The sequence below is a fragment of the Euprymna scolopes genome, chromosome 22 (genome assembly GCF_053919585.1).
Source record: "Euprymna scolopes isolate OS-2025 chromosome 22, ASM5391958v1, whole genome shotgun sequence".
Lineage (NCBI taxonomy): Eukaryota > Metazoa > Mollusca > Cephalopoda > Sepiida > Sepiolidae > Euprymna > Euprymna scolopes.
In genome coordinates, this window is record NC_136503.1 from 62,866,242 (window position 1) to 62,879,754 (window position 13,513).

At 30.9% G+C, this 13,513-nt stretch overlaps 1 protein-coding gene across 1 annotated transcript in view; it reads left to right on the forward strand.

Annotated features, from left to right (window-relative positions):
• Positions 1-13,513, forward strand: part of LOC145243453 (uncharacterized) — an 85,547-nt gene that overhangs the window by 22,038 nt on the left and 49,996 nt on the right. Inside the window, exon 3 of the mRNA XM_080106343.1 lies at positions 1,348-1,847. Within this exon, the coding sequence (XP_079962469.1) occupies positions 1,348-1,847 (500 nt within the window). The remainder of the gene's footprint in view (positions 1-1,347; positions 1,848-13,513) is intronic.

Here is a 13,513-nt window from a genome sequence, read left to right on the forward strand (position 1 = left end):
TTAAAATTTAAAAAATCGGTGGGTACCTGGGTGTTTTTGGTTGTCGCTAAGAATAAGAAAAGTAAAAAAAACAAAAAGACAGAAAAACGAACATTACGTGAAAAATAGCTTAAATAACACTGATTCAATATTTAAATTTAAAAAATAAAAAAAAAACAACTCGCACCACAATTTGAACCCAAAACGTTTAGATAATGAACCAAGGCCTTAATCAACTGAGCTTAAGCGACGTACATTAAGTTTGTTCGGTTTTTCAACTATTTAAAGTAAATCAGGTCACGACGTCATATGACGCATGCGTAGAATCGGTCATTGTCACGAGAGGACCGTTTTTGTTGACCCCCCCCCCCCTCTGTCGAAAATTGTCGATTTCGGGGTGAAAAAGTTAACGTTTTTGGCCAATTTTTCGATATTTTTCGAGCAAAGGATGGAGCTTCGATGTGATACCGAGTTTGTGAATTTTCGTCGCGTCTGTCAAAAGTTTTTAGCAGACATCCAAACATACACACAAACATACATACATATATACATTTTCGCTTTTATATATATAGACTAGTTTTTTTTAGGGGGGTACCCGGCGTTGCCCGGGTGTTTGGAGGTGTGTGTTAAAAAAAATGTTAAAAAAAAACAAAAAAACGTTTTAGTAGGAAGGTAGGATTGAACCCCGAAGCCTTGACGCGAAGGTGGAAACGAAAGAGAAAAAAAGCCAGACATGTAACCATCTCAGCCACGAGGAGAGAGGAACTGATAAGGACTTTATGTGAAGGTTTATAAAGGGAAATAAACAGGTGCGAGGAAGTGACGTGATGTCTGACTTAGTTTTGCACTGCAAGTCAGATCATTCGCTTTTCGAAGACGCGGTGAGCTGGTAAAAGTCGGGCAAATTAATTACACACACAACCCCTGTTGTTAAGTCGTAGTTATGATTTAGACGCGATATGAAAAGTTTTAAGAAAGAGCAAGCCAACCGAGAATCATGGCGAAAAAAGCATTTTGCAGACATACACAAAAAGCGGACACACATACATACATACATACATACACACACATTTTCGCTTTTATATTTATAGAAGATGGTAACATTTGTTGTGTATTTGATTTTTTACTACTTTTTTGAATCACTGTGTATTTTTTAAAAAAAAAACAAGTTTTGTTTTGAAAACTTGATTATTGTCTAAAGAAGGCTTTGAAAATTTGAAAATGAAAATCTGTACAAACCATGTAGAACATAATCCTGAAGTTATGCCATCAATGTTTTTCTGAACAACCTGTATATGGTCCGTACATATATATTGATTCCTTTGAGAAATGCTACAATATTTTTTTGTTGGATTTGCTTTTTTTCAGTTGCCAAAAAACACGAACCAATACATGAAGCAGTAGAGGCTCTTCCGACCGTAAAACCTGCCTTACCTATCCAGGCCTTCCCGACGCTTCCCTTGGGTCCGCCGTCACCCCCGCTTGCCTCACCCAAGAGAAAAATAGCAACTCCTCCAGAATCCACTGCAAAAGTTGAGGAGAAGAAGGAGAAGCCAACAATTGCCGAAACGGCAGATAGTGTAATAGAATTAGCCAAAGGCAAAACGCCGGAAGATCATGTAGCACCAGAGGCTGCCGCTGCTGCTGCCAAAGAACCAACACCTACTGCCAAAAAAGCAGCACCCACTGCCAAAGAATCAACACCTATTGCCGAAGCTGTGCTAGAAGAAAAGAAACCTGCCGAAGTACCTCCGGAGCCAGCCGCAGATGTTCCAGTGGAACAAGCCCCACTAGCCCCTCCCAAAATACCCCGATCTGCTATTTTGCAACTCTTATCCCCATCACGTACCCCACCCAGTGAGCCAGAGGTAAGAAGTTTTTGTGTTTGCTTTGTCAATAACTGTTGTTTATTTTTTAATTTTTTTATTTGTATTTTAAACTTATTTTTCAATCTGTTTATATTTTGTTTTTGTTTTCTGTTCATATGCTCATATTTTATTTTTTAATGACCCATTAAATCATTGTTTTTATTTTTAATAAACCATTAAAATACAATTTTTTATTTTTAATGAATCATTAAATAAAATAATTGTTTTTATTTTTAATAAACCATTAAAATAAAATGCTTCTTTTTTTTTTTTTAATTCTATAGCAAATTTCTTTAATGTCAGTATGCAAAGTATTACCCCCCTCCTCCCCCTTAAAAATGAGTATTTAATTTATTGCTCCTGGTAGTATTCAAGCTACATGTGATATTTTAGTTAGATACTTGTAAGCTTGCTCTGTCAATAATGAGTGTATCCAAAAAAATAAATAAAATAAACTAAAAATGTTTTAAAAGGTCTCTCTATCTATCTATCTATCTATATATATATATATGTCATCAACATACAGTACTGTTTCGCTGTATCACAGCTCATCAGTGCGGCTAGACAGGTAACTACCTCAAGCCCGGATCGAAACCCGACCACCCAAACGAATCAAGGCTTCTCACCACTACACTATTCGGCTACTGCTGTGCAGGTAGTGAATTAACAATGTTTTTACATCGTCCAAATGCCTAAGCTCGATTTGTTTACACAAAGAGCATCGCTTAATACGCTAATGGCAGTTTGTATATCACTTCCCAATATGTTCAACCCAGGATAGGGAACATTATATATATATATATATATATATATATATATATATATATATGACTTTCGCTACACCGATGAAGACTGAAGGATCGGTCGAAAATTATGTACTTGTAAAAAAAGTATTTTAATTTTTTTTCATATTATTATTTTGTATTCCTGCACGTCACCAATTGAAAACCAATAAAGAAAAGTTATAAGCTTTTATACATTTTGTATTCTTTTTTATACATTTCCATTCATATATATATATATATGAGGTTTTTCTTTCCATTCAGCATAAAACAATTTAATTATTGTTTTTATTCTTTTTTAAATTAAACATTTTCAGACTCCCTACCCCTAGAAAAAGAACCCAAAGACTATGAAACATAAATATTTAAAAGATGTCACATATAAAGAACTAGTTTTACCTACCCAATGTTACTGGGATTGCAATGGAGTAATTTTAGTTCTTAATTTTTATTTATTTACATATTTTTAAACTTATTCAGAAAAAATCGTAAATTTTAGTTGTAAGGTACGCAACTGTGTATACTTTCGAATTAAAAAAAATATGATTTATCCTTCTTGGTAATTTTTTATTTGTATGTGATTATTTAAAATGTTTCCGATCACCGATCGTCTGGACCAGATTAACTAATTAAAAAAAAAATTGTATTGAAATATGTTAGCATAGTACACCAATAACAAATACAAACTTGGTTAATCCGAAGCCAACCCTGATTTGCCAACTTAAATGCTATTTACATTTACACTAAGTAGAAGTTGAACGGCAAGAAGTCTGTTCACATTACATTTAAATTTCTGCTTGTTACTACAGTCAGGGAAGCCGAAATCAGGGAGGAAATTTCCAAAGTTTATCAGTTCAAAGAAAGAAACTGTTAGGCTTTCTAGCATCTGGGAACCTCTACGGAAAAGGAAGAAACAATTTTTTTTTTTTTTTTTTTTTTATGCAACTTTACCATAGTGTGTCATCCGACCCAATTGTGTATTTTTGAACAAAGGCGTTTCAGGAAAAAACATTACGTACTTAAGTTTTCATGTCAAAATTAGTATAAATTCAAAAAAATTATGAAAAATGGTCCAGTAGAAGATGTGCTAGAACTGATTTTCAGAAAAAGTGCAGTAGATCAAGAAAAAGCAAGATGGCTGACCTGAAAGATAGTGTCATCGGATTCTGCGCAAAGCAACTTAAACGGTAAAATGCAGTTATCTCCCTCTGTTTTTGATTTTCTAAAGGGTTAATTTACAGTGAAAAATATTTATTATTTTTCTACTGGTCCATTTTTCGTAATTTCTGGAATTTATACTAATTCTGGCATAACGCATAAGTATGTGATAATGTTTTTCTCTGAAATGCATTTTTCCGAAGACACACTAAAGTAAAGTGGCACCTTTTTTTTTTATTTTCTTACTGATGTTAAACCTTATGTACATGTATTATTTGAAAAAAAAAATATTAAGATTAAATTATTCAAGTAGATGTGGAGAGCAACCATTGAATTTTTTACAAACCTCCACTAGTATTCAAATATTATTACAGAAAATCGATAAATCCTTGATGTAAATTTCAAAGATATCTAATTTTTAGCTAAGATTATTTTTTAAGATGACGTTAAAAAAAAAAAAAAAAAAATTCCCAACAAAAACATTTCAAGCTGCTTTGATCTGTAACAAATTATACTTTCAGTTTTAAATACTTGAATTTTTCATTAAATTTTTAATCAAGTTTATTCCGATTTATGGTACACTCAAATGTTGGCACCCTAGATTATCGAGAGCAAAGTTTGTTTTGGTTGCTTCTGCATTGACAATAAAGAAATATTGGTTCTTATTCTGAATTCGACTTAATCAAAAAACAAACTACAGACAAATCTTTATGATATACATACCTGTCCTGAAACGAAAATGTCATATTCCAAAAATCAGGTAAATTGATCATGTAGATCTAAACCATTTTTTTCTTTTTTAACCAAATTATATTATGAAGTGAGACACTAATTTTTTTATATTACGTTTCTGAATTTTTTAGAGGATTAGTTATTCATATTACTTGGATTCTTTGGACTACTGTTCTCATCTTGAGTATCATTTTCACAGCGTTTCGGTCGATGTAACCTCTGACCTTCTTCAGGTGTATCTTGTTGGACTTTGGAATGTTTCTATAGAACTCGTGAATTTAGGTGGAATTTTAAACGGAACCCTTTATTTATTTCACGGGGGTAGCATGCTTTTGTTCCATCAGCCGTGACTGGATAGAAGTCCTAAGTAATTTGCAATTTTTATTTTTCGATCGCCGATACTAAGAATTGAATCTTCAACTTTAAGGAGAATATCACTTATACAATGGATTTTTTTTTTTAAGTACTCTAACAACTGCGCTATGAGTCCTTACGTCCAAATTCCTGAGTTTGACAGAAACCTTCTAGAGTCTGGCAAGATACACCTGAAGAAGGTCGGAGGTTACATCAAGCGAAACGTGAAAATGACAAGATGAGAACAGTAGGCTGAAGAATCCAAATATGTATTTAAAAAAAAAAAAATTTTTTTATACAAATTTTGTAAAGATGAGACAACTCAATTCGACCTATCTAGATCAAAATCAGCCTTGTAATGGATACAATTTAGTCTTAAAATCGTAAAAAATGATTTTCTACATAACAAAAAAAAATTACTGGATCAATTTACATGATTTTTTTTTTTAATATGATATCTTCATTCCGTGACGAATAAATACATCATAAAATATTTTTCTGTATTTTTGTGTAATTAAGTCAAATTCTAAATAAGAAACTGAAATATTTGTTTAATTATTCGTAGTTGGCTTCATTTCAATCACTCCACCATGAAGGTGGTGCTGCCTCACTTTTTAAAATGGCCCGATTTTGGAGGTGGATAACTTCCAATTGCAGTAAAGGCTTAGAATATTAAATTTTAATAACAAAGAAGGTTTTTTTTTTTTTTTTTTTTACTTTAAACTTTTACTTATGAAATAATAGTTTAATGTGTATCGCCATCTTGCTTGCTTCTGTATAAGACTACGATAATTAAAAGTTTTGATCAATTTTGATGTTTTCTGAACATCATATGCGATCTTTCTTGCATTCAAACATAAAAATAGTTAACGTTTTCTATTACTCTAATCCTATACTGACATCTGACCAAACTGTACACATTAAACTGGTGGATTTGTTGAAACCACTACATTTACATCTAGCATAGAGGTTATCCTATGATGGTCATGTATAGCATCCTTCTGAATAAGCAAAAAGCACCAATGTTTTGAATTGTGGAAAGCTTGACAGGCCGTGGGAAATTTGAAAGCAAGTGATTTACACGATAAAATGAAATTTAGAGACACTTGACATACTAAACTGTGAAGACTGGCATGTGAGTTTGCGAACTATCAAAAATTGTCTGACATTCGGATAAGGGAAAAGTGACTTTAAATGAAATCTATATATATTCATGTGCTTTAAGGAAGGTGATGTTCGATCAACACTGCTGGGGAGCTATGATTAAATATAGTGTCTTGTTTTTAAATCCCTGAAACAGTTTTTTATGGTAAATAACTGTTGATCCCTTTAAGAACACGGGTACTATTTTTTGTTCATGGAAGTAAAACGATTCAGTGATGCAAGAAATTGACTTACTGATAAAATAAGTTTCCAGTGAACGACATTTTTTTTTCTATAGTTTTAAAGAAACTTTCAAGACTCTGTGTGTGTGTGCGTGTATATATATATATATATATATATATATATATATATATATAATTGATGTGCTTTAAGGAAAGTGCTGTTTGATCAGCACTGCTGGGGAACCATATATACTGTTTTGTTTTTAAATTCATCAAACAGTGTTTTATAGTAAACAACTGATGATCCTTATATATATATATATATATATATATATATATATATATATATATATATATATATATATAAGTATTGCATAAGTTATAAACGGATTTAGTAATACATATAGCAAAATGGTCAGTTATAAAATAGATTGTAGTTTGTAAACCTGTACATTTTTTTAATCAACTCTGAATCTACAGATTAAAAAAAAAAATTGTTTTTTACTGGTTTTTAGAATGTGAAATATTTTAGAAGAGACCATACCATCGGTTAAATCGGCAGTCAAAGTTGATTTGGTTTTCTTTTTTTTTTTTTTAAATGCCTTTTTTGTTTTTATTTTTTATTTTTTTGTCATTTAGTAAATGTTTTTTTTTTTAGTTTGAAAATGATTGCTTGTTTTCTCACTGCTTCTTCTCAATAATATTTATAAAGTCATGGTTTGTTCCTGTTTAAGTTATATACCTCTTTATTCTGATTCTGCTTATTGTCAATAATATATATTTATAGCCATGACTTGTTTTCTGTTTAAATTGCTGTATATTTTTATTTTTAAATGCACGTGTTTAGTAGAGGTTGATTAACACATTGCTCTTTTATTCTTTTTTTTTTTTTTAATATAAAATTTGTTTTTCTTTTGTTTTTTTGCTCATATTTATTGTTGGATTTTTTAAATTAAAAAAAATATTAAAAACAGAAAATAAATTTCTTATTTGATTCATTGTACACAATATTTTTACACACATGAATGTGAAAATAATGATAATACATAATATGGGGAGACTTGCTGGCACTCAGATACCATGAAAAAAAAAATGATCTGCTTTTTACCAATGAGAGATCTGTTACACTTCATATGAAGAAGAGAAGTGGGAGGTACACACTTACGGTTTTAGATTTAGTAGGGAAAGGAGTGAATTTTGTATGAAGAAGTAGGAGGAGATGAAACTGAAAAACACAAGCTCATAATAACAATTTAAAAATCAACGTAAATCTTTCTTGAAATCTTGAAGACATGCTGTGTCATCTGATCAACAGTTATCTAAGTAAATAGAATACAAAATAAATAAATAAAAGAATACAAAATGGAGATTATTTCCACAGAACTTCAGTTTGAGTTTACACTACATTGTTGAAAAAATAATTTGTGTGGATTTGTTTCAAATGAAAGAAGTAAAAAAAATGGAGAAAAATGAATAAACGAAAATGTTATGAGGTGCCTTAAATAAGTTTCCAGACTTTTTTCATATGCCCACTTTTATTTACACACATGAAACTCTAGTCCTCTTTGAAGTAATCTCCTCCAGCTGCGATGCACTTGTTTGACTGTTCCAACAACTTCTGGAAGTCCTCTTGTGTGTGCATGTCAATGACCCTCATCTCAGCTTCTTTCATCTCCTCAATTGTTTCATAATGACAGCCTCTGAGGTTTTCCTTGAACTTAGGAAATAACCAAAAGTTACAGAGAGAAAGGTCTAGACTATTAGGAGAGTGAGGAACTGTCTTGATGCCCATCTTGGTCAAATAGTCTGTGACAATGACAGAGTTGTGGAGTACGCCCTTCAGACAAACTTTATGCAAATCTTCCGCATCTTCAGTTCCTCGCGAATAATTGTATGTTCAGTTCCCACACTAACATCAAACTGCACTTATTGTCTCCATAGAAAACATGATGAAATTCTTTATTTGACCAATCAACTCTAGTTTTCTGACTTCATTACTCTTCCCACACTTCTCATCATCCTTCACAGATTCCCTGCTTTCTTGAATCTCTTATGCCACTCAAAAACCGATGCTCAATTCATGCAAAAGCAATCTGAAGCATTTCTGTCGCATTTTTTCCAAGTTTAAAACAGAATTTTATTTCATATTGTTCTTCTAAAGTGTCCCCATATCCAGATTGCATTTTTGAAATTCATCAGTTGTAACAATCAGGGTTTAGTAGAGTGTATTCCAATTCTTGCTGTTGCTGTTTATTTGAACCTGAAATCATAAAAACAGGTCAGTCATCTCATAAGATGTATAGCAATAACATACTGAATTTTCAAGAGTCTATGACAAAAAAAAAAGCTGGAAACTTATTGAAGGCACCTCATATCACTTGTTATATCTCCAGAATATAATTCCTATAAATCGTGCAAAACTGATGAAGAATGATATACTTGTTTACATTAGTGATCTTTTAAATCAAGGCATTTCAGATGAAAACATTATTTCATATTTATATGCCATGTTGAAATTAGTATAAATTCCCAAAATTACGAAAAATGATCCTATAGTAGAATAATTAAAAACAAAAATAGAATTTATCATATGTTTTTAATGTGGAATAGTTACGCAACCAATCCAGTATGACAAACAAGGGAGATAACCTTTAAATTGACAAATTTAGGGTTTGCCAGTTTTAATCGAACACATTTTAGAATGAATTGTGGATGTTTTTTTTTTTTTTTTTTTTTTTTTTGGTAAAACTGCATCTATCATATGATAGTGGATAATTTTTCATATTTGGAATTTATACTAATTTTGCTATGATGCATAAGTATATAATGTTTTCACCTGAAATGCATTGGTGTAAATTTTAGACCAAACTCTGTCTGCACATTTGATCGGCCTAAGGGATATTATTATAGACTATGGGATTCACTCTAAACCTTTAAACAAACCATCTCATTATTTTTTTTTAAATCGATGTTTGTCCAGAATTCATCCATATTAAAAAATAAAGAAAAAAATCTGTATGATGTATATATACCAGTGACAGAATGAAAATATCATATTCCAAAAATTATGTAAATTGAGCAAATTTTTAAGCAATAATGGGAATTTGTAGGCATTAAAACAAAAATCTCACAAGTTTTAATTATCTCCCTTGAATTTTGAAGCTGTTTTCAAAACAGTGCCACGAGAGAGTTGCTTCTCAATGAGCTATAAAATTTGATTTTCTTATTTAAAAATAAAACTATTTGATCAATTTATGTGAATTTTTGGAATACAATATTTCCTTTCTGTCACGGGTATATACGTTATACAGTTGTTTTTTTTGTTTTGTTTTTTTTTTTAATTTATTTTTGCTTTTTAATATGGTGGCGAATTCTGAATTAGACACAAAAAATAATGAAACTTTAGGATCGATGATTGCTGGTTATTGTCATTTTTTTTTTTTTTTCTGCAAAAATAAAAAAATTGTAATTCTATATCTACATCAGGGGTAGTGACAGGCAGTGATACGTCTCTTGTAACAAAATAGTGCAAGTAGAGAGTTGTGATGCAAAAATCTCAGAAGGCCAACTTAAAAAAATTAAATTTTCCAACAATGAATCAACTTTTTTTTTTTATGCAATTTTACTTTATCTTACATATTTTTTATTTTATTTTAAAATTTGGTTCTTATTGAGAATTCGACTTAATTAAAAAATAAAAATACAGAATTTTTTTATGTATGTACCTATTACGGAACAAAGATGTCATATTCCAAAAATCACATAAATTGATCAAGTATTTTTTTTTTTTTTTTTTTTTTTAATGAAGAAAATCAAAATTTACGATTTTTAGCATTTAAAAGGTTTTAATTATTTTGAATACAAACAAGATCTCGGTAGTTTAATTGAGTTGTCACCCTTGAATTTTAGCACATTCTAAAACAATATAGTGACTCCTGGCTCCCTTGTCATGAAATTTGATTTTTATAGCGAAAAAATAAAATACCTCATCAGATTACGTGATTTTTGAAATATGACATCTTTGTTCCGTGACAGGGTATGTACTGCATAAAAATTTTTCTGTATTTTTTTATTTTTATTTTTTTTATAAACTCTGAATTCCAAATAAGAACCCTAAATTTTTGTTCAAACATTTATTGGATTTTCATTTCTAGTGAAATCGTTAACAGTTTCTCTTTTTAAATTGTTCAATGGAATCCACGAGTTATAATCAGAAATAATTTTATGAATCTGCTTTTGTTATTAAAATCCTTCGATCCAAATACATTGTTTTAAAAAATACATAAAATATCATCAATTATAACTGGAGGGGGGGGGTTGAATAAAGGAAATTAAAATTTCCAACAAAAAATTAAATAATGTATGGAATGAGTTAATTAAGTATGAGAACAAACTAGTTTAAAATGTAGACACAAGAATATGTTTAAAACTTTAATCATCTCTGATAATCCGATCTTTATGAACATATCTTTGTCATGGCAGGAGGAGGTACTACAAATCAATAGCAGATAATGCCAAACCTTTATTAATGATATCTCTTTTAAGAATGAATTTCAAATTCAATTAATTTATAGTGGACATATTTGTAATTAGTTCAAGAAGAAAATGTTAGGATAGATGGGTTAAATGAAAAGAATTCATACTTTTGTTGAACATTGTACAATAGCTGCATAGAATTTGAATAGACTTTTGTTGAACATTGTACAATAACTGCATAGAATTTGAATAGACTTTTGTTGAACATTGTATAATAACTGCATAGAATTTGAATAGACTTTTGTTGAACATTGTACAATAACTACATAGAATTTGAATAGACTTTTGTTGAACATTGTACAATAGCTGCATAGAATTTGAATAGACTTTTGTTGAACATTGTACAATAGCTGCATAGAATTTGAATAGACTTTTGTTGAACATTGTATAATAACTGCATAGAATTTGAATAGACTTTTGTTGAACATTGTACAATAGCTGCATAGAATTTGAATAGACTTTTGTTGAACATAGTAAAATAGCTGCATAGAATTTGAATAGACTTTTGTTGAACATTGTACAATAGCTGCATAGAATTTGAATAGACTTTTGTTGAACATTGTACAATAGCTGCATAGAATTTGAATAGACTTTTGTTGAACATAGTAAAATAGCTGCATAGAATTTGAATAGACTTTTGTTGAACATTGTACAATAGCTGCATAGAATTTGAATAGACTTTTGTTGAACATTGTATAATAACTGCATAGAATTTGAATAGACTTTTGTTGAACATAGTAAAATAGCTGCATAGAATTTGAATAGACTTTTGTTGAACATAGTAAAATAGCTGCATAGAATTTGAATAGACTTTTGTTGAACATTGTATAATAACTGCATAGAATTTGAATAGACTTTTGTTGAACATTGTATAATAACTGCATAGAATTTTAATAGACTTTTGTTGAACATTGTATAATAACTGCATAGAATTTGAATAGACTTTTGTTGAACATTGTACAATAGCTGCATAGAATTTGAATAGACTTTTGTTGAACATTGTACAATAACTACATAGAATTTGAATACAACACATTGAATACACATGCCGCACCGGCAGCCAAACTCTTCTAAAAGGAGAGATAGTTCATACCTTTCCCGATAATAACCAGTTTGTATGCAAGAAGTGTAAGAATGGAGGCAAATGAGAACTCAGATGTGGAGAAAATACGAGGGTCGTTCCAAAAGTAAAGCTTCCTATTTTTTATTCCATTTTCACTCCAAAATGAGGCACGGTGCCACTTTGATGTATGAGGCTACTATCGGGAACATAAGTTGCAGAGATATGATGTAGAGAGTTGAGCAGTGATATGTCTGTTCACATTACACTTGAACTTCTGCATGTCAGTGCAGTTGGGAAAGCAGAATCCTGGAAGAGAGTTCCAAAGTCTAGCAGTTCTGGAGAAGAAACTATTAGAGTAAAAGGCTTGTTTTACATCTAGGGATCTCTACTGTGTAGGGGTGGGATTTTGCTGCTTGTCAGGTTTATTTATGTCGAAGGGGTACAAGGGCTTTTAGTACGTCGGAGTATTCACCATTAAAGTACTTGTAGAACAGGCAGAGAGATATAAAAAAAATTTCTGTTTATTAACACAAAAAGTCGAATTATGAAAACAGAAGTGGTACCATTAAAACGATTGCCCTTTTGTGCTGCAGAATGTATTTTTGCTACATAGTCGTCACTATTTTTCAATGCACTTTTGCCAGAAATTCAATGACACGTTTCTGCTTCTCACGCACGTTCACGACCAAGGTTGCTTCTCACACCCTCAATATCTGCAACAGAGAGATGAAACCTTCAGGTTCTGAAAACATAAGTTCAGTCATCATAACAATGCAATTTGTAGTACCCTCTGATCCATTAGGGCGGAATTAAAAAAATGATGCATCGCTTCTGGGACCTCTCTCCCATATATTTCGATGACGAGGCTATTGAAGTTGTGTATTTATTTATTTTTTGGACTGTTGTCCTCATCTTCATAGTTGTTGTTTTACCGAACTTGTCCTTTGACCGCCCTCTATGTGGTTAACCGCAATGGGATGGGAATGCTGAGTCTTGTAATTGTATCCCCAGTAATTCCATAGTTATTCCGTAGTATTGTCTCACCATGTTTTGGCCAACTTGTCCTCTTGCCTGCTTTGGGTAGGATTGAAACTGCTTCCTTCAGACATTGCTCACCTTGAACCATAGAGACTCAACGCCTCTATCCACTACACCATGGACCCTAAAGGGCATTTAAGGTTGGATTTTATGGTCTTATAAATCCAAGTTTTGTTTTTGTCTGGCCTTTCATTGTCAGATCCGTAACGAATGGCATTATTATTTATTATTTTTATTTTTTTTAATCTGTTGAGATGAGGCTTTATAATTTGTGTATTAAAAACAAATTTTTTTTTGTGTGTGTGTGTGTGTGGTGAAACCATAACAATTATGAATTTTGAAAAAAAACCCATAATACTCACATGCACATGTTTTAGTTTATTTCTGTTTTTTACTTCATTTTTTAAAAGGAATTTAATGTTATGTTTAATACTTACAGTATTTCTGTTTATAATAAATAAGAATTCTGCATTAATTAAAATATAATATTCATGTGTATTTTACAACCGGGCAACGTCTGGCAGCCTGCTAGTATCTAATAATATCATACATATATATATATATATATATATATATATATATATAATATAATAATGAAATCAAAGGGGTGTAGTGTTTACCTGACATACGCAATAGTAAACTTCAATCTAATATAAATACCAGTATTTATATATAGAT